Source organism: Orcinus orca, chromosome 10 (genome assembly GCF_937001465.1).
Source record: "Orcinus orca chromosome 10, mOrcOrc1.1, whole genome shotgun sequence".
Lineage (NCBI taxonomy): Eukaryota > Metazoa > Chordata > Mammalia > Artiodactyla > Delphinidae > Orcinus > Orcinus orca.
Genome location: NC_064568.1, coordinates 34,162,968 through 34,184,475, shown reverse-complemented (window position 1 = coordinate 34,184,475; position 21,508 = coordinate 34,162,968). Strand labels below are relative to the sequence as shown.

General features: G+C 40.7%; 1 protein-coding gene across 4 annotated transcripts in view; it reads left to right on the top strand.

Annotated features, from left to right (window-relative positions):
* The window catches only part of CACNA2D3 (calcium voltage-gated channel auxiliary subunit alpha2delta 3), a 795,640-nt gene that overhangs the window by 518,805 nt on the left and 255,327 nt on the right, over window positions 1–21,508 (top strand). For all 4 annotated transcript variants that reach the window (XM_049715277.1, XM_049715280.1, XM_049715279.1 and 1 more), the window contains one exon: window positions 1,087–1,220. In XM_049715277.1, coding sequence (XP_049571234.1) covers window positions 1,087–1,220 — 134 coding nt within the window. The remainder of the gene's footprint in view (window positions 1–1,086; window positions 1,221–21,508) is intronic.

Sequence of the window (21,508 nt, the reverse complement as noted above, 5' to 3'; positions counted from 1 at the left end):
GATGATAGCATGTTTAGAACTTTTTATGTTACTGAGAAACCATGTCTACCCAGCATATTCAAATGGCAGGTCTGGTAACTACATGAGGGTTTGAGCCGGAGTTTCTGCCTTAAACACACAAAGAGCAAAATTCTGTAGAAGCAAAAGGCATAGATTAAGATACTTAAGCCCGGTTTCACCTTCTGTATTTGCCACTTGTTACCGGTGAGAACACGGCCAAAACACATATGCTCGGTCTGCCTCAGTCATCTTATCTGTAAAGTGGGCAAGTTATGCCCACTTCATCATGTTGTCAGGAATAAATGAGGCAAAGCTTATCAGGTGTTTAGCAAATTTTGTGCCCCTTATTAAGCACTCAAAAATTAATTATAGGGGGGAGGGATAAGTTGGGAGATTGGGATTGACATATATACACAACTTTTATATATACACAATATTTACACATATACACATATACACAATATTTATATATAAAATAGCACAGGGAACTCTACTCAATACTCTGTAATGACCTATATGGGAAAAGAATCTAAAAAAGAGTGGATATATGTATATGTATAACTGATTGACTTTGCTGTACACCTGAAACTAGCACAACATTGTAAATCAACTATATGCCAATAAAAATTTTTTAAAAAAGAAAAAATTATAACTATTGTAGTTATAAAAATAGGACAGCCTTTAAATTTTGTGCTTTTTAGTTTTCCCATTGGAAATAAATACACTAAAATGAAAAAAAAGGGGGGGGTTTACAAAATGGCATGTAGAGAGGACTCCCATATCTACCAGAGAAGGTCTATATGTATATGTATAGAAAACATCTGGGGAGAGATTCTCCAAAGGATTAACAGGGGCTTCTTCTGGGAGGTGGGTTTGTGGGTGATCTTCATTTTATTCTTTTTGCTTGACTCTGTTTTCTAACATGAACACATTGCTCATTAAGTGGGTGATGGTAGAGAGGAGACATAATGTTTAAAAAGGAAAAGGGAAGAAAGAAATTAGCTAGAGGCTAAGAAGGCATAGCGTAGGTCTGCTCCCCAGTTGTAGTTGTTCCTGTCTTTACTTAACGTTGTTCTCCCTTGGCAGGATTTTTCACCCAGATCTCCACCTTGGCTGATGTGCAGGAAAATGTCATGGAATACCTCCATGTACTCAGCCGGCCCAAAGTCATCGACCAGGAGCACGACGTGGTGTGGACTGAAGCGTACATCGACAGCACTGTGAGTCCCCAGGGCCCCAGGGGAGAACCTGCGGGTTCCTCCTACCATGGGAGAGTTTCCCTGGGTTTATTCCAGAAGATGGTGGTTGTAGCATTCCTTCTCAGTAACGGGGTTCACTGACATCTTCCATATTTGTATGATTTGCGTTGATCTCTTAGCAAGCAAGGTTGGTGACAACTCCTAATATCAGAGAATGTAACAGGTTCTTCTGGAAGGTGTCTCGTCAGCACAGAAAACTCACTTTTGGTTTCTGTCTTCTCTACCTTTTTTTCCTTCTCACAAGTGTACAAATTCTGTCAGTGTGGCAATGATGACAGGTGTGTTAGATTCGGCCCTTGCCATCATCAGAGAGGCCCAGTCCTGGGGATGAATCTTGGGTCTCAACTTGGGAGGGTGGGACCACCTTCAGTTCTGACAGTGAATTGGAGCCACCGTAGAGGCCACAGCTGCCTTTTCTTCCCTTGAACAAGTGAGAAAATGCTTCAGTGGTGGTTATATAGGCACTGATTGTTGTTGCACCTCTGGCCATGGGCTCATTCTAAAGCCAAATTCCAAGGAAAACAGATTCTGGTGCCGAATTAGCTTAAAAGGAGGAGTGTTGCCAATCGTCAAATAATGGCTTAATGGCCAGGTTTCTTGTGTAATTGCTGGGTGATTTTTCATAGTCATAATGAATCTGATGGGAGTGGCATTTTTCGTTTATTGATTGTAAATGTTCTCAGAGGGCCCCCTCCCATCATTTGTGTCGGGATTAACATCACATTAATCGCTGTAACCCAGACCAGCCATCCTCCAGAGTGATCTCAACGGCTGCCATGGGCCAGCTTTTCTCTCCACGAGCTCGCTCATCCCTGCTGCTCTTCTGGCAGCTGCAGGCAGATACAGGGCAGGAGCAGCATGTGGGAACCCATCTTGGGGGACAGCAAAGCAGCCTGCACCCCCCCACACACAGCCTTAAAGTACACAGTGGGACCATGGAAATACAGACTGGTCAGGAAGGGGTAGCCTGTCCCCAGGAGAAATCACCCTGAGTGGAGATGGGTGTTAAGCTAAAGAGCCATCTCTGGTTGCCAGGGAGACCTTGGGCTTTTATCATGTTCAGAGTCTGACCCAGTTTGGTTTAGAATCATGGACGTGAAATAACTAAGCCACCCCATTTGTGTCGGCACCATACTAACAGTAATAACAGAGCAATGACAGTGATGGTTTCATCTCTTCCTCATGTGTGTGGTTGAGTAAGGCTGGGGAAGAGGAGACGAGGAGGGCAGCCAGCCAGGGATGGCCTGATCCAGGCACCCAGTGGTTCTGTGTACAAACCCTAAACAGCCAGTTGGGTCTGTCATCTTATTTGTTTCATCAATGTAAAAAATATAAAACAGAGTCTCTGTGGGACTAGCACCTGGATAAACAGACAGATCAGTAGAGTAGAAGGTCCCAAAAAAAGACCCACCTACATATGGACATTTAATTTGTGATAAAGGTGGCATCTCAAATCAGTAGTGCTAGGATGGGCTTTGTAATAAATGCTTTTGGGAAAACTAGATAGCTATTTAGAAAAAGATAAAATTAGTATTTTCTTCACATCACACCGGAGAAAAATATCCAAGGGGATCAGAGACCTAAATTGTAAACAATGAAACCATATAAGCACTAGAACAAAATCTAGTGAATTCCTCTATAACCTGAGTCCAGAGAATGGCTTTCTAACAATGACTCCAAAATCCAGATGCAATATAAATAAAAATAGGTTTGACTACTTAAAATATAAACAAAGCAAAACCCAACTTTTGTAACTAAAAGAATCAAGCACAGTCAAAAAGAAGCAAACTCAAAAAGCAAATGGTAAAATAGGAGAAAATATGCAACATATAGCACACATAAAGAACTAATAATCCTAATATATAAAGAACTTTCAAAACTTAAGGGGGAAACTCCAAAATTCCTATAGAAAAAAATGAGCAAAAGACATGAGCAGACAGTTCACACAAAAATAATAAAAATGTTTTTTAAACATTTGAAATATGTACAACTTCACACATTGTAAGAAAAATGCAAATTAAAGTATGGTTTGAGATACCATTTATCTCACCTATTAGAGTGGCAGAAATGAAAAGCTTAACTTTGTTGGTGAGGCTGTGGGAAAGAGACACTTGTACATGCTTGTGGGAAGACAGAATGGGGTATAGGAAGGGAAAATGTGCATTTACCCTTTGACCCAGAAATTCTACTTCTAGGAATTAACCCTGAAGATAAACCTCCAAAAATCCAAAAATACATACGCACAAGTTTGTCCACTGTAGAATTGCTTGTCATTTCAAAATATTGAAAGTTACCTAAATCCCCAACCATAAGAGATCAATTGGATAAACTGTGGTACATGGATGTAATGGAGTCTTAATGTTAAAAACAAACAAACAAAAAGCCTGGAATATTTTGTGCCAGACAATAACGAAGCAGTCAAAACCATGAGGTCACGTCAAAAGGCCCAAGAATCAACGTGAAGGGGCTCTCACTGGTCAACTCTGGGACAATTTGAGCCTCAAAATTAAATAGAAGAGTAATGGACTATAACTTGAATAAAACAAATCAGTGTGTTCTAAATAAGTAAACAGATCTCAAACAGATGACTAAATAGATGATGAAATGGATGGGAAGGAGTGCAGTGTGCAGTGGGCAATGGGATGCTGCCTGGTGGGTGTGGAGGGAGGGAGTCATGAGATGGAAAATCACCAGTGGGCAACCATTTTAGTAAAGATTGATTAGGGTGAAGGTCATCCATGGATGCTAAATCTAGGGGGGGAATTTTGATGATGAGCAGGATATTTTCATGGTCTCAAAGTGCTTCCCTAGAGATTTTTGACTAGTTAGGAGGAAAAAATAAAAAAAAAATAGTATCTATCCAGTGGGAGAATCCAAAAACATCTTGAGCGGGTCTTCAAAATTAGTGTCACTAATGAGAAGCAGATGGACATTGTGTGCCTTTGGTGAAGGACACATCATACGTTTAGAGTGTCCTGGCTGGGGTTACATAACCTGAAAATCATGGGGAGGAAGAGAATAAAGCTTTGTATCAATGTAACATCTTGCTTTAGGTAATGCTAATCATTTAAATAAATTGTTCTAGATTTGCTAACCACATACATACATATTTACATACACATATATACGTTTATATATGGGTGGCAGTTACAAGAGAGGGAAAACCCATTGCTACTGCAGCTTTTCCACTAAAGAACTGACAGCAATAGTGAAGAAAATGGTCTGAAAGCAGCTCTGGGCAAATGGTGCAGAGGAATTGTCTTTGAAGTCTTGTGCTTCATATTAAACATTTACATGAAATTTTCATTCTGTGCCATAATCATCTTTACTTACTTTAAAATAAAATAACGCTTTAAGTGGCTCATTATTAATTAAAATGGTAGACCAAGATGACAGAGCTCATTTATTCTACCTCTTCAAGAACCTTTTGATGCACATAAAACTAAACCCCCAGAATGTTTGTCCCTGAAATGATAGCTCAGCACTGCCTCTGTGTTGTATCTTTGCAAATAGCCCTGATAAATAAATCCCCTAGTAGAATGTTCTGAGGGTTCTTTCTCATCTTGGTGGTGCTGAGAAACCTGTTGGGTTAGGAAGGATTGGGGATTCCATATTCCTCTTTCATAGGCCTGTTAGGTGAGGAGAAGGCAGCTACTGCTCCAACAGGTGCCTCGCTGGCCAGGAAGCAGCACCCCTTCAAACTCGTCATCTGGGCCTTTATCTACCAGGGCAAGGGCAAAAGCCCCCTGTTATTTATATGGAAACAAAATTGGAATCATTTGCTAAACTCTTCTGCAGAGTCTAAATTCTAAGATGAGGCTGCCAACTTTAGCACCACCCAGAAGATGAAGAAGGTATGGGAATCAGCAGTTGCAAGTTCATGACCATCCTGACACACCCAGGACAGTCCAAACCCAGGATTGCCCTAATGTGTCCCACCTTGCAATAATTAAAGAGACCAAACTCAGGAGCATTTGGCACTGGGAATGGTGACCCCATTTTAATAATATCCTGGTAGGGTTGGCAGCTGTGGAATTTTTTTGATATTTGAACATATTTATAATCTACCTTAGCAACTTCTTTAGAGTCTTTCCAAGGCATTTATTTACATAGTTGCAGAAGTAACAACTTCCTTTTTATATTCATAATTTACAGATTTAAATAATGTTTAATTAATTTATACCATTATGATAAAATTACAACTGCTGTTCATCATAACATTTCTGCTGACCAGTGATTTCTCCAGGAGCCTGGTTCTCCTTGTGACATTGTAGTTTGGATGTGCCTTTGATTCCTTTAGGACTTTTGACCCTACTGATTTATATCATTTCTACCAAATACTATGGAATTAGGTACTAGTTGATTATCTAGTAAATTTGGACAGTCGATCCCACAAGTTTGCTTAATATGGTCCTAAAAGTCTTCTTTCTCCTTAGTTATCTGGTGGTAAATGCAAAAGGAATTCCTATTTGCTTGACTCATCAGTTACTGTGGTTGAAAACCCAGCAGCAACAAATATAATAATATAATTGATTTAATACTTAAGTGAATAGCTTGTAATAACCTAAGAGTATAGTACTTTCCTTCTTTATTAATTATACATTAATTTATACAGTTCTGGGTCTGGACAAGATCAAGATAAAAGTTTGAACAGAAGCTGAGTTAGGATTTTTGCACGTGAGAGTCCAGGGTTGTGTTTAATCCAGCCTGATCTAGAATCAAGACAGACAGAATTTTCCTTTCAGGGTCCATCCTCCCTGACTATTACTACCAGTCTGATTAAATATTCTGTTTCCTGCCTGGCTGTTCTATTCAATATGCTCTCCTGGTGAATCCCAAATAAATGAATTAATGTTAACAGCATTAATTATGTTTAATCTAATAAGATTTCATGTATTAATTGACAAAACAGCAAACACCAGAATTCTGAAATTCATGGGCTTCTCATCTGAATACAAGTTGTGCTGCACAGTCATTATCTCTTAGGTGCAGAGCAAAAAATCATTAACAATGGAATTTGTTCTATTTTGTAAGCAAATGACTTAGGTTTTCCAGTTGGGTCCTAATCATCTTGGAAATGCTACCCAACTTGGTATGCAGAGTAGAGCATGCATCAGACTGTGGAAACATCAGCAATCCTGATCAACCCCTCCAGGGGAGTTTGCACAGACCATAGTGACACGTAGAAGGGAAGCAAAGAAATCTTTTAGAAACAGCGGGAATGTGACCATTTAAAATAATGAGAATTCATTACCAAGCTCCCCTGCCCCTCCCCTCTGCTGGTAATACAATTCAGTACGAAATTTGTAGGAACTTTCAAACCAATTTAGTTGCATTTGCAAATTGGACGCGTATCCCTGCTCCTCACCCCCCACTAAGTCCAACTCGGAGAAAATGCTTTGCATATGATAAATTGCACATTTGTTTTGGTTTCCCATCTCAGAATGGCACCTAGGCCATTTAGGAGTCGTTTGGGTGATTGCTTTGGGCTACAACATCTTACTGCCTAGAAGCAATTACTCAGGGGGTTGAAGCCATCATAAGGAAGTTGTTGGGGCTTGGAAGCTGAATTTACAGTATTTTCCCCAAGACACCACTGCATATCAAAGAAGTTCAAATCGTCAAAACAAAAAGACACTCTTAAAGAGAAACGTAAACCATCCTGCTGGGTTGTGGAACAGAGAATGCCATCTGCATTACATGGCATGGAGGAAACTGATTATGTTGGGACCTCTATTTCATAGCAGATGGGTTCATTAAATTTAATAGCCTCCAGAGCCTTTAGAAACCGTGTTAAGAACATGCAGAGCATGCTGTGACACTTCACTTCTGGCCCTGCAGTCATTATAACTCTGGCATAGACCATAAATATTACAGTATTTTATTTCCATTGAAACAGATTACTATTATAATTATTTTTTTGCCAGGAGATGGTGCTGTTAAAAATTGGTGCATTCTTGATTTCAGGTGCTATTTCTATTCATCCAAATATTTTCCTCTTCCATTTGATTCTAGATTTCAGTATTAAATAGGATTTTTTTTTTAGCTCAACCATTTTTTTTTCTACTTTGAGCTGGTGTTACAAAACTATGAATCAAAGGTATAAAATTATTTTCTTTAGGAAAGTTGAGATGTTCTAACAACCTGTATTGATGACTGTCACTACTGGAAAAGTTTAGGGCTGAAAATGAAAAAAATTTTTTAGATTTCAGGTGGGTTTTTTTTTAGATTTTTAGATCTATTGTTGTTTCTGCTATTATGGTATAGTAATTTTCAGCTATCTATAATGGAAGGACAGCTTCTAGAAATAGATAAGCCCTTAAAAAATAAAATCACTAAGCCTGAATAATAATTTAGCATGATAGATTGTTCAGCAGTCTTTGTTTACAAGTGACAGTACCCAACTCAAAATAGCAAAGGTCAGAAAGGGAATTTGTTGACCTGCAAGCAAGATATCTGTGTAGTTCTCTCTTGAGGCATGACTAGATTTAGGGATCAATCCCATTTATTTTGACTTGTTCCTTGATTCTTATATGCTTATTCCCAGCAGACTGTCTCTACTGAGTGGCAAAGATGGTCTCTACCATCCACTAACTTTCATTATCTTTATAGCCCTTTCCCTTCCAGCATCTGTGTCAAGTCTGTGATAGGCTGTTTGAGTCACAACCCCATACTGAGAGGTGACATGGAGCTGCTAACAGATGGTCTGAATCTCACAGAGTGGGGAAGAAACCAGTCCCAAAGGGAACTGATACTGGAAGGACTGAGAAGTAACAGAGTCCTGCATACAACTTGCTTGTAGAAGCCAAAACTAATCCATGCCCAAGATCGTGTTTCCCATCGGTATGGTATTCATTATGGTACCATGCTTTTAGATGCTGGAGGCTTTTATCTAGTCAAATGTTTCCATGGACTGTTGTTGAAACAAACATATAGAAGCAGAGTACTCTTGTAGGCATTGGGGGATGGAGGCATGGAACCCTGGTTGCTTGGCCACCTCCTGAATGCCTAGGGAAGCTCAGAAGCACTTTTTTGCTCCTCCCTGACCCTGCAGAGCCTAAGTAGTATACCAAGTAATTGTTGAGTCAATGTCTGAGAATGGCAAAATGGGATTCTCTGCTGTGGATTATGTACTGTGCCTTTACAACAAGATACTGGGTTGGGTTCAGTTAGGAAAGATTGGGAGGTTGTATCTGTGGTTGTATTAGAAAACCAAATTGTCTGTGCTTTTTTTCCTCAAATGCCTGCTGTATTTTTCATATTTTCTGGAGACCAGTTCTCCTGTCAGTCCTCATTCATGGGTGAAACATGGTCTCCTCCAAGTCCTACTTTACATATGTCCCAGTTCAAACCCAACAGAGAACAACTCAGTGTTTGTGTATCTGAGTTCATTTCTGAGCAAAGTACGTAACTTTCTAGTCCATGGTTCCTCTGAGGTCAGATGTCTACCCATTATCCAATCAGCCAGGGCTGGGGAAAGGGCATGTAATAGAAACAGGTCAGCCAAGGCTGCGAATAGCAGATTCTGTAAGAAAGAGGTGTGGGTAGGAGGAAATGACTGGAGTCTCAAGGAGTTGGCATTTCTAGATTTCTGTCTTTCCATCTAAGGCTTCTGTAAGTTGCATCCCCAGCTGGGCTCTAATACTAACTCTTGGGAGCATGTCTTCTTTCCTCTTTTATTCCTAGGCTCATGGCTTCCTTTTAGCCCAAGTTGCCCAAACAAGTGTCCCCCAGTCCTCTCCTTGCCTCCCAAATCTTTGACCCTGCCCTTCCTCCACCCACCATCCTGCTATGTGGGTGGTAGGAAGCCCTCTCCCTTGTGCCTTCTGAGAGCTAAGGGAGGTATTTTGGCCACCACAACCAAATCCATACTGCTTTTTTCCCCCTTCATGGCCCAGATATTTAGGCAACTTAGATTCTCAGGGCTGATTCTCATGCTTTGACATGGTTTAAACTAAAATGAACACATTCCTCTTATTACCAGCATGAAGAACAATTAAAATAATCACAGAGAATCAGCCTGTGGTTTGATACCAGCTGCCAGTTTCTCCTGCTGTGCACAGGATTTTCCCCCTGTAAAAGATTTAATTCTTTTACTCTTAAAACTTAAGGTTTGTTGTGCCAAATATAAATGTATTGTCTATGACGCCATGCCTCAAAGATACTGTAGATAAGGGTATCTCAACGGACTTGGGCTCTTAAACTGCTGCTATTGAACAGTGGCAGACAACCACTCTTTTGCTTCCTCTTGCCATTAAAAATTATTCCTTCATGGCCTTTCAAACCTGCTTGTGAGTGATATGGCAACTGGGGGCTCCTTCAATCTTATTCTGATGATGATACACACTCCCGTTAGATGTCCAGACCAAGCATGAGGCTCTGTGCCAGTTCCTCAGGGGAAATTCTCTCTTGTTCTGAACAAAGAAAGGAAAAGCAAAGACAATAGTTTATTCAGGCAAAAAGGGACATGTTTTCAAATCAATTTCTGTTATATTTAATCAAAAAATCTGGAACATCACCATCTTTGCTGGTGGATGGAAACAACTGTGAAGCACCCTTATAATTGATTTTTCTTCTGAAGTGATCAAATTAAAGGTGACCTGAGATGAAGCAAAGCTGAGTACTCATCCCACAGTCTCTTTCTCTCCCACGGTTAAGGAGCATATGTTTCTGTGGGAAGGATCCTTCCTTTGAGAAGGACAGGATTCAAATGCCCTGCTTGTTCATCGGTTGACCTCTCGTGGTGTTCCAATGGGAGAGATCAGTGGGCAGGACTGTCCTCACACCTTACCCACTATTAAAATACAAAGGGACTTTTAAAAAAGGTTTTGGCACTGTCAGAATTATATTTGGCTGTGGGTATATAATGAGTATTCAGGAAGTCCTTAAAAATAATCCCTTATACTTGTTTTGCATTTCCTGGCTTTCAATATGCTTTCCTGTTTGTTGCCTCCCAGTGTCTTATCAACAGAGCCCCACTATCGCTGACCTCTCTCCCTCCCTCTCAAAACATCAGCCATGCTCGTAGCCTTTTTGTTGCTTGAACACCCCCAAACTTTCTCCCTCCTCTGGGCTTTTGAACAATCTTCTTCTGAACTGGAAAGACTGCCCTCCCATTCTGCTCCTTTACGGGGAGGAGAATTATTCCCACTTGCTTTGTCTCAGCTAAAATGTCACCCCTCACATGCCTATTGACTTTCTATTTCAGATCCCTATTTCCTTCATAGAAAGTATGATCATTTATAATTATTATAATTATTTCAATTAAGTACTTAGATATTTTTTCCCTCTTTAAAAATCTTTTTTTTTTTTTGGTTTGTCCCAATGATAATGTAAGGAACAGGGCAAAGTCTGTCTTGTATCCCCACAATCTAGCACTCTGCCTGGCACACAGTACCACACACTCAATAGTAGCTCAGGGAAGCTAAGCGGTTTGTTTTTAGTCATATCACCAATCTCTTTTTACTACTCACTGGAGTTTGTGTCTCCCATTCTGCACTACGTTTCTCCTTAAAAAGTACAATGAGATGCCAAGAATTAGGGAAGAAATAATAAAGAATATTGACTACAAAGTAGATGGTGGTACCAAGGTAGAGTTTAAAATATTGTTCCCAAAATGCAACTGTCATATTTGTCTTTCCTTTTGAATACCTAGCTGAATGATCAAGTTTAGGTCTGAAGCAACTGGTTTTTCCGAATGCCAGCTTCAACTACTCAGTGCCAGTCACTGATTTCAGATGGAAGAACAGGGAACTTCAGGGAGTGAACCAGATTTCTGCAGTGCTCCCTTTTTATGCATGTTGTTAAAAGCGATATGTTGGGGAAAGGGCTGATTGCTTGAGGCATATTGTTTATACTACATTACTTAGGTCTGATGGAAAAGTTCCTAACGGTGGTTTTCTTGCTAAAGATATGGTTTATGGATGAAGAGTGGAATGTGATTTTTTTGGTAGGGCATCATAATAATTTAGGTGGATTCCAAGGAAACCTGATATTGGGAGAGGTCGGGAAAAATATTCACGTCCATGGAAATTCTTTAGCATTAGCACTCAATTCTCCATCAAAATATAAATACTGTCTGCTTTAAATTACTGTCCTGATTCAGGCCAAGTTAATTACTCTGGCCCAGACTGGAAAGGAAAATTCCCAGAAAGTCTGATATGATAGAATGGTAGTGTGTTTTCTGAAGATGCTGAGAAATGCTTAATGAATTAGTGTTTCAATATAACTTTTGCAACAGAATACTAAGGGAATGAGAGGGAAAAAAAATCATAGATTTTTGGCAGCTGTTCGCCATCATAGCACTTGACAATCTGCTTCTTATTTAGTTTTCTGTTACGTGAAAGCATGGAATTCTCAAGTTAAGAAATATTGATCACTGCATGACAATACGTATGTAAAAAACGGTATTGTGTTGAAAAAGCTCTCCTTTTAAAGTGAGATTACTGACTCTATTTTGTTATTAAAATGTGTGGGTCATTTTACTTTGAAAATAATGTTGCTTTGTTAAACATAAGTTATTTAAAGGTTAAAATAATCTTAATTTTAATTATTAATATTATTAAGAACAGATTTTTCAACCAAGTATAACTGAATGCAAACAAGAACAAACTTGGAAAAGAAAATTGGTGGCTGGGAATGCAGAAATGTGTTGAGGGTTGTATCTTGGCCACAATAGATAGGTTCACAGCGGCCCTTTGCTATATTGGCAGAACCATACATTTTTGAAGGTCTGTTGATTTCCCCAGACTTCATGGAATCTAGACCAAGTTTGTCAATTCCCCATTTTTCTTGCCATGATAAGCCAACCTTGGGGCTGTATTAGGAGCACTCAGAGTGTATGGACTTTCTGGCCCTGGTTGGGGAGGGATAAATTTTCCTTCTTTAGGTTCTTCTGGCTGGTCTAAGAATTAAATTGACATGAGACAGATTAACAGGAGAAAATCAAACAAAAGTTTAATAACAGGGCTACATGGGAGAGGAAAACTGAATAACTTACCAAAATGGCCAAAATCCTCACCTTAAATATCATCTTCAGCTAAAGACAAAAGAGGATGTTGGGGGTAGTGGTTTGGGATTTCAAAGGGGAGGAAAGCAAGTGACATGGAGATGGAAAAACAAACAAATGTTAAATGTTAGCTGGGCCACGCAGAGACAATGGGACACAGAATAGACTGATCTTTTAAGAGTTTCCCTTACCACACCTAGTCCATATCTTTGCAAGCATCTCCAATGATAGCTGTCTTCTGGGAACAGGTCCTCTATCTAAATTCTTTTAGGCAGTTAGGGCGAAAGTCAGAGTTTCTTTCTGAGTCATTTGGGGCTTGAGGTTTTTCAGCTCAAAATAATCCACATGCCAAAGAGACATTTTAGCATGACAAGTTTTGCTCCCCTACACCCTCTTATCCAGCTGTATTGCTCCTTCTCTGTAGTTGTTAGCAAATAGGATCATCTACTCTGACCATATATGTTCTAGGGATACCTGTGGAACCAGATGTTTGGTTACCTAGTTCATTGACTAGACACCTACTAAGCTGAGGGTCAGTCCCTATACTGGGCACTAGGGTGTCACAGCTTTTATTTTTAGGAAATACGGTTTAAGTCCCTTCAGCGAACAATCCAAGCCAATTAAGTAGTTTAAAATTACTAGATTATTTTTGGTAGTGATTGGCAGCTTCCAACATTTAGGGGCAAGGGCTATCCGTCCTTTCACTCGCAATCTACCAGGCTATGGTGAAAACAAGTCTCAGACAAATTCTGCCATCCATGGGAACATTTATTGGAAGCATGCACAAAAGCCAACCAACTTCTGAAAGTTCAAGCCCCAGCTCTCTATCCTTTTAGGTGGTCTGTTGGCATCTTGCATCAGAACAAACGCATTATTTGCAGGAGTCAGTTTAACATTCTATTTGGAGTCAGGTGACCAAGAAGCAGGAGTCAGCAATTGGAGGCAAGACTGTTTAACAATCAGGCCTGGGGCACTATTCCTAAAGACAGAGGCCGCTGAGCTCACAAAGCCTTTATGTGGGTTCCTGAAGAGAAAGGTGGGGCCTCTGCAGTCTATGGACCCAATCCACAAAGAATGGATACCTCCAATTTACCAATGAAAATCATTTCTAATGCCCATTATGGTAATTGACAAAACCTCTGGTGTTAGAGATAAAAAACTGTAGCATATGCTGCCTTTTGCTTAAATACTAGCTGGAATATGTATTCCTGATTAGGGCAATTGACTACGTCTGAGATATAGATTGCAATGAGCATACACATTTATATCACACCATCTATGCTGAAGTATTCCACAGTAAGTTATACACCACATAACAATTGTATATTATATACAATCAACGTTTCTTCTTTGTGAAATGGGAATAATAATGGTGCTGATCTCATAGAGTGAAGATTAAAAATGATAAAACTGCTTAGTACCATGTCAGGCACATAGCAAGTATTCCATAAATGCTCATCATTATTATCTAGAAATTCCAAGTAACATTATTTATTGTTCCATACATAGAGTCTTATGGAATGAACTCTGCCTTAGTTTTACTTTAGACTTACCAAATTCTGACATTCTCCAAAAGAAAGGGGGAGACAGTTAGTCATGCATTTATTTCCCTTCCCAGAAGAAGGGCATCCCCGAGTTGCCTTTGCTCTTTGCAGCCACATGCCTACTCTAAGTGGTGTGTCCAGCTTGTCCTGCCTGGAAGCTCCATTCCATGCTTGGGAATGAGAGAGAAAAAAAAAAAGTGGTCTACATGCCATTGCCCCTCATTGTCTCAGAAGTCTTTATGACTGTGTCATTTAGAAACAACTAGAGTAAGAAGTAATTACAGTGCCAGAATCTCATGCTATGGCCGGCAGGTATGAATCAAGAAGCTTAGGAGGAAAAGCTGAGCTGAGAAAACTAATGGTGATCTTCAGAAGCCTCCTTCCCAACAGTGCAGTTAGCTAGGCCTCATTTGAGCAGCACAGTAAGAATAACCGGAATACTAGAGCCATCGGTTTAGGGCAGTTAAAATGCACCCCAGACCCTTTACTAAGTGCTTTTGCATCCCTGTCAGGTGGGCCTTATCTCCATTCTCCAAATGAGGAAGCCTAGGCTTAGGGAGATTGAGGAATGTGCCCAAGGAGATGGGATAATTAGTGGAACAAATACGATTCAACCCTAGGTTGCCTGCTTGGGTGTGAGGCCTGTTCTCTCCCATGGGGTGTGGGAGGGTGTCTCACATTTATGTATGTGCTGTCATGAGGAGCTAGCCCCACTGGATACATTACAGATGCCAAAGTATTTAAAATGCCTAATGTGAGATTAGAAATGTCCTTCCCATTCCCACAAGCCTGAGTTACATTGCTTCTACTGAATTTTGAAAAACTCACGGAACTGCTTTGGGATATGAAGACAGGGAGCCTGACTTATCCTGAATTAGGTTCCGCATAGCATTGGCAACCCAAGATAGGAAACTTTAAATTTTGTAACATGCATCTCTCACATGGAGAGTTCTCTGTGCTGTATTAAATGACAGAAGGAAAACTCAGCTCATCACACTTGTAAAAGAAACCGCAGCATTCCTGGGTTTAAATCTGGAGTCATAACAATTCTATCTGATGGGCTTTTAAATATCCTGGAATTTGCATTTTGAATGTGTTATACATCACAAAAGGATTTTGATGGTGTTATCACAGCAAACGCTGTAATCACATCCTGTAATTTATATAATGCCAACTGCTGTCACTATGTCAAAAATCATGATATGCTATTCCTGATCTATATAGCTTCTCTCCTGAAGGAAATTGAGGGTCCTGAATCAGACTCCTTAGAGGCATTACTAATGACTTTGAATGGAAAGTCTGGCCACCTTGATGGGTAGTCAGGCAAGCCAAGCAGTGAGTTAATAAGTAGATCAAAACTTCAGATACAAAATTGAACTAGACAAGGTGTCCTGGAGGCAGGCCATAACAGGGTGTTTGAACGTAGGGATTTAGGAAGCTGAGCAATCTAGGAGACCCTACGTTGCCCAGAGCAACAGGATCTGTGGTTCATGCTGGAGGCCTTCCAGGAGGCTGTCTAATTAACCTTGGGGCTAAGAGTTTGTCTCTCTCAGACCTTGCCTCTGGTCTGAATCTTTACTCACAGACTGCTTTGGATTCGGCCAGGAGGCAAAGCAGTGACCTCATCAGGCATTTCTTTTCCGAACTCTGCTTTTTCTAACCCTCTCAAATCAACTTTAAGTTCTTTTTCTTTTTTAAGGCAAGATGACCACATTTAACCTCTTCCCTCCATGCCCAATCACTGCCAAATGTTCCCCTCCAAATCAAAACTCCTCAGGAAAGATTTGGGACCATTAGGAAATGAAAGAGAGGCCCCAGGGCAGAGCCTGGGATGAAAGCGTGCGGAACAAAATTGTTCTGTATAAGAAAATGGGACAAATGAAAAAGCAGACGTGCTTCCTGAGAGAAGAGGGAGGACAGCAGCCTTAGCAGGAGGGTAGGGGCCTGACCTCAGAAGCGCAAAGGAATTTAAGGTCTTTTCAAGGGCAGGGATAACTCTTATTTAATTTTATGTTATTTTCTCTGCTGCAGTGTAACGTCCCATGTTTTACCAAAAGTCCATTACATTTTCTCAGGCCTCAGAGAAATTTTGAAGGGAAACTGTGGGAATTTTTCAGTTTTCTACATCTGTATACTCCTGGGAAGGGAATGAGGGGTTGTGCACGTAGGATGGTGAGGTAGTCCACAAATAGAACGAATCCAGCAGGAGCAGGAGCTCAGAACAAGGGTGGCTGGAATCCAGAAGCACTCTCTTTCCCTAGGACTCCAGCAGCACCAAGCAGCTTCCCTCAATATGAGATGGGTCTGGGTCAGGTGTATCTACGTCCCACTGTTAGAGTATCTTGGCTGAAATGTATGTTTCTACCAGAAGTTCAGTAGGTTACAAAATGTAGAGAAAGGGTCAGGAGATACTACTTTCAGTTTTCTATCTCGTACCATGTTATATAACACCTGCTCCTCAGTTTCTCCACCTGAGAAATGGGGAGACTGTTCGAGATCAGGACATCTCAAAATCTGACATGCAGCCATGTGTGAATTTCAAGCAGTCTGAGATCCCTCCTACCAAAACCTGTCCACAAACATGTATGATTTCTCCATCATTTCCCCACAGTGTTAAGAACCACTGGACTAGATCTCTAAGGCTTATTAGTCTAGCTATATAGGCCTGTTTTTGTCTTGTTTTGTTGTAAATTGTTTCACGTTATCTACTTAAATGGCAAGTAAAACACATTAATCATTTGCTGTAGGGATGTGCAGAAGCCAGCAAGCCCAAATGCAGATTCTGCATTGCATGTCTTATTATACAGCGATGTCATTGACAGGAGATAGGTCCACTGAAGACAGCCCTGGTTGATACCAAAGAACAGTGGCCCAGAATATCCAGTGAACCCTGTGATTCCTTATTCTTGGCAAGTGAGGCAAACACCTATGTCACTAGGTTTGAGATACAAGTCCTTTTGATTCCACTCCCAAATTATATCTCAAATCTTCTCCCTTCTCGCCATTTGTAATGTGCCATCCACCCTCTACCCTGACTAGACCATGCCTGTGGACTCCTAATTGGTCTCCTGGTTTCACTCTTATACCTCTGGGTTTCTCCCTGTCTTTCTTTCAGTTCCTTGGAGGTGAGCACCCAGCCAACATCTGCCATTGGGGCCATCACTTGTTTCCTGGCTGACTCTTATTTAATCTTTGGGTCTTAAATTACAAACCCCTTCCATGACTTCCCAAATAGAAAGGGACCACCTACTACTCTCTCATAGAATCGGTTCTTGTGCTAGGTAGCACTTAGCCAGCTTATTGTTGCATATTGCTTGGGCTAATTTTAAGATTATGTCTCTCTGGCTTACTCTAACTTATACATGGTAGTGACTTTTTTTTTTTTTTTTTTTTTTTTTTGCCATTGTATTCACCATATCCAACACAGTACCACACAGATAGTAGGATGGATAAATTAATGGTATATAGGAAAGGAAACTTATTCCTCTGCCCTCTTAAGTTTAATGATATAGGCCCTGCAAATTAAACTGACAAAAAATGAACTAACAGGAAAAAATGTTTATTATGTGTGCATATGGAGGTCTTCATAGAAAAGAAGTAAAGAATCAAAGAGGCAGTTAGATCTGGGTATGGGAGAATGGGATGGGATTTGTATATACCATTTTAACAAAGAGAGATAAATTTGTGGAGAAGTGACAAGACAAAGGAAAATGTGTTTGGGCTTCTAGGGGTGGTAAAGTATGGGAAGGTAAATATACAGGGGGAAACTAATGGAATGGAAGGGTTACTTTAGTAAGGTTTACTTTGCAGATTCAATCTCATGAAGTCTCTGAGGTGATAAGAGCATTTACCATGATTAAGAGCTGTTTTCCTATTCCTGGTATGGGAGAAGGAATGGGGGGACACGTTCACAAAAGGAAATTTATACCCTGCCTTTAGACAGAAAGAGGGAGGGTACAGAGCTTTTCCTGCATCTCATCTGCTGTTTCTTAATTGCCTTCAGCTCAAGATAATCCATATGCCAAAGTGTCATATTCCAGGGTGGTATATACTCTGATCCCCTTGATAAAATAGGTAAAATAGTCTCCACCTGGAGGAATGTGATTTGATTCTTGTCGTAGTTGAATCTATTTGCCTAACACTTATTCACTCTTTAAGTCTCTTTTTAAGTACTGCCTCCTCTGGGGACTCATTCCTGCTCTGAGTTCATGGCCCAGTTATACAGTATGGTTATCTTTAGTTTATTCCTATGTCTCCCCAATTTGTAGCATCCCAGCACAGAGTAATAATTAAATCTCTTATGTCTACCGCTCTTCCCTGGCCTAAGGGCTGATGCTTAATAGATATTTAGTAGGTAAATAAAAAGCAAAGAACTACATTATTTGTTCTGATAGGTTTAAAAGTAAAAAAATTATAATGATTTTATCACTTAATTATAACCCAGTGGATAAACAGTTTGCAATTTCACATCCATCTGATCTATGCATGGTTAAAAAAAAGCACAACTGACTGATTTTACATACGGGATATTGAAACTGGGGACAATGTGGTGATACCTCAATGAGCCTGTATATTCTTTATCTTTGCATGTGGCCTGCATACCCAATACTCATGAATGTTCATTGTGTGATTGAGTTCATAAATATATGACTTAAACTTGCTTTTCTGATATAGATTTTCAAATTTTCTAATATGGAGCTGTGGAAGCCATTGTTATTTGAAAGGACTCTACGGGTTTTATTCCTTGCCTGCTTATTCAGGAAGGTCCCATCTCCACTCAAGTACTCAGTGTCTAAGTATGGGGGAACATCTGCCAGGGGGCCCAGATACGTCACTGCCCTCAAGACTCCTGATGTCTCTGTAGTGACTGCCTTACTCTTAGTATCCATTGGGGAGTCAGGTGTGTCTCAAAAAAAAAAGCACTTGAAATTCCCCAAATGAGAAGGAATGGGAAACCTGGGGTTACTGAGGAACTGACCTTTGTCCTTCTCAACACTGTGCTGTCAGTAACCACTCCGAAGAATTTCTGAGGTTCTTGACAACTGAATGGAAATTGGGAAAAAAATCACTGAATTTTGAGTTTGAAGACTGAGGGTTAAGTTTTTGCTCGGCTCTTCATTGGCCATGTGCCCTTATGTAAATCACTTCCCCTTTCTGAGCCTCAGTTTCCTATAACCATGTATGGTGACTGATATTAACCAGATTTATTGTGGTGATCATTTCACAATGTATACAAATATCAAATCATTCTATTGTACACCCGGAACTAATATAATGTTATGTGTCAGTTATTCCTCAATAAAAACAACAACAAAGCACAGATTGCTGGGACCTATCACCAGAATTTCTGATTCAGTAGATGTGAGGTGGGGCTCAGAATTTACATTTCTAGCACATCTAATATTTCTCACAGGTGATGCTGGTAGTGCTGGTCTGGGGACCACATTTTGAAAACCACTGTTAGATTAAAAAGACCTATGAAGTGCCATGAAAAATGACCCATGCTGATATACTGTGATGTTTTAGTATACCAGGGATAACAGAGGAAGTCCTAAAGGTAGGGGTGGTGGGAAGTGAGTTCAAAATGTTGGGAATCAAAATAGCATGAGACTTCTCAACTCCAAAATCAGAATCAGGCATTCTTTCTCAGGAAGCTACTGGAGGATGTTCTTCATCCAAACAAGGAAGTAAACCGAGGAAGAGGACGACACTGGGTCCTTCCCTGTCCATTTTGCAGAGATTCTAGCCCTTCGGCCTGGCATGCCTTGGTGACTCCCGGCCAGTGTCTTCCAATAGGAAAAGTGTGAGGACCTTGCCTGGGTGCAGGGAGGCCTGGAGGTAAGAAGCATGAGTGCTCAGCATGGGCCAGGCACCACAGTAGGCACTGGAGGGTAGAAGTCCTCCTGCATCACTCCCAGAATGAAGCTAGCCTCCACGAGGTCTGGGGAGAAGACACCAGAATCTGCTTCACTGGAAAGCCTCTAGGTTGCCAGCCTGGGTCAGGGGCATCCTGCTGCCCCACCCCCATCGCACCATGTGAGATACTTGTTTTAAAAAATAACAACATCTGTCCTTTCTTCAGTAGAATATAATATTTTAAAATAAAGCCAGTGACTTATTTGATGGGTAAGAGACTTGCCTTGTGCCTGAACCCCCTTGGGTTGCTCTCTACGTAAGCGTTGAGTGGTGTGATGGAATTCCTTTGTGATAACCAAATGGAGATTTCTGACACTGTAAAGTTATCATACACTTGATTCTGAGTAAAGTTTGTGAGTATACCTAAGGCCTGAGTTCTCCTGGGTGTGGGTGCACTGCCGTATTCAGGAAATAGGCTGGGAAAATCCATGTGGCTATGGCCAAAATCAAACTGTTTTGCCAAGCATGCTTTCTCCCCTCTTAATTGAGAAACCTGTGGTAATTTGGATGAAAATTTAATCTGTGCCTCTGATTCATTTACTCATTGCTCATTAACTTGCTACTTAGTTCTAGCTACATGAGCTGTTAGAGCTTTCTCTAAAGCTCCTCTAAACCAAAAGTGGGTTATGGCTACCTTCAGTGAGGCCAATTTGAGTCAGGACTAACGTGAGCCCTAGCTGGGGCTTGAGGGTTCCATTAGGCTGAGAAAGTGAAGGTACAAAGACTGTGTCAGGCACCATGGCCTGTTGCTCTGCTTTTTGAGATGCACCCCCTTTGTTCTCCCAAAGAATTGCAAAATGGAGTTTTTGGAGAAAGAATCGAACTTCTTGTATGCATTTGGCCCTCATCTTTGAACTCTGCATCCATGGATTCAACCAACCTCGAACTGAAAATATTGGAAAAAATTTTTTTCCAGAAAGTTTCAAAAAGCAAAACTTGAATTTACTGTGCCAGCACCTGTTATATAGCATTTACATTTGTATGAAGTATTATCAGCAATCTAGAGATGTTTCACAGTGTAGGGAAGGATGTATGTAGGTTATACACAAATACTATGCCATTTTACCTAAGGGACTTGAGCATCCTCGGAGTTTGTTATTGGGGGTCCAGGGGTTGGAACCAATTCCCCGCAGATACTGCGGGATGACTGTAATGAGGAATGTCTTCTTTTTCTTTCCTAATAAACTGCATATGTCACTTATGGAGGTGGCAGGGGTGTGCCATGCTGGTTGAAGACACAGTGGTGGAGTGAGGGGCTGCTTCAAATCCTCTCTGCCACTTAGCAGATGTGTCATCTGGGACTGTTTACTTAACCCTTTTGTGCCTCCAGTTTTATCATATATAACAGAAGGATAATGATAGACTCTACCCCATTGCAATGTTGTAGGGATAACTGATATAGTGTCCTCTCCAGGGGCCTGCCTACTCCCCTCTAATGGGTGGTTTTGTGGCAGCTGAGGCAGGGTTGTCCACTGCTCCTGCAAGCCAACACTTTTAACATCCATGTGCTGTTGATCATCCACGCCAGGAGGTGCAACCATAAATGTTCTCAGGAGCCAGGCTGGTGAACTAAGTGCGTAGAGAACTCTGGGTAGAAGAAAATGGTGGTTGGGATGGGGGGAGTGTGGTGACCTAGAGCATGCACGCACCACCTAAATGTATTCACTTCAAAACTTTGAAAACAGCCAATGGTCAAATGAAGCTCTACAGGCATAATTTGCTAGGAGCTGGAAATTCCTTATGCCTATGTCATTCACAACTTTTTCTTTGCCCCCCTTCAC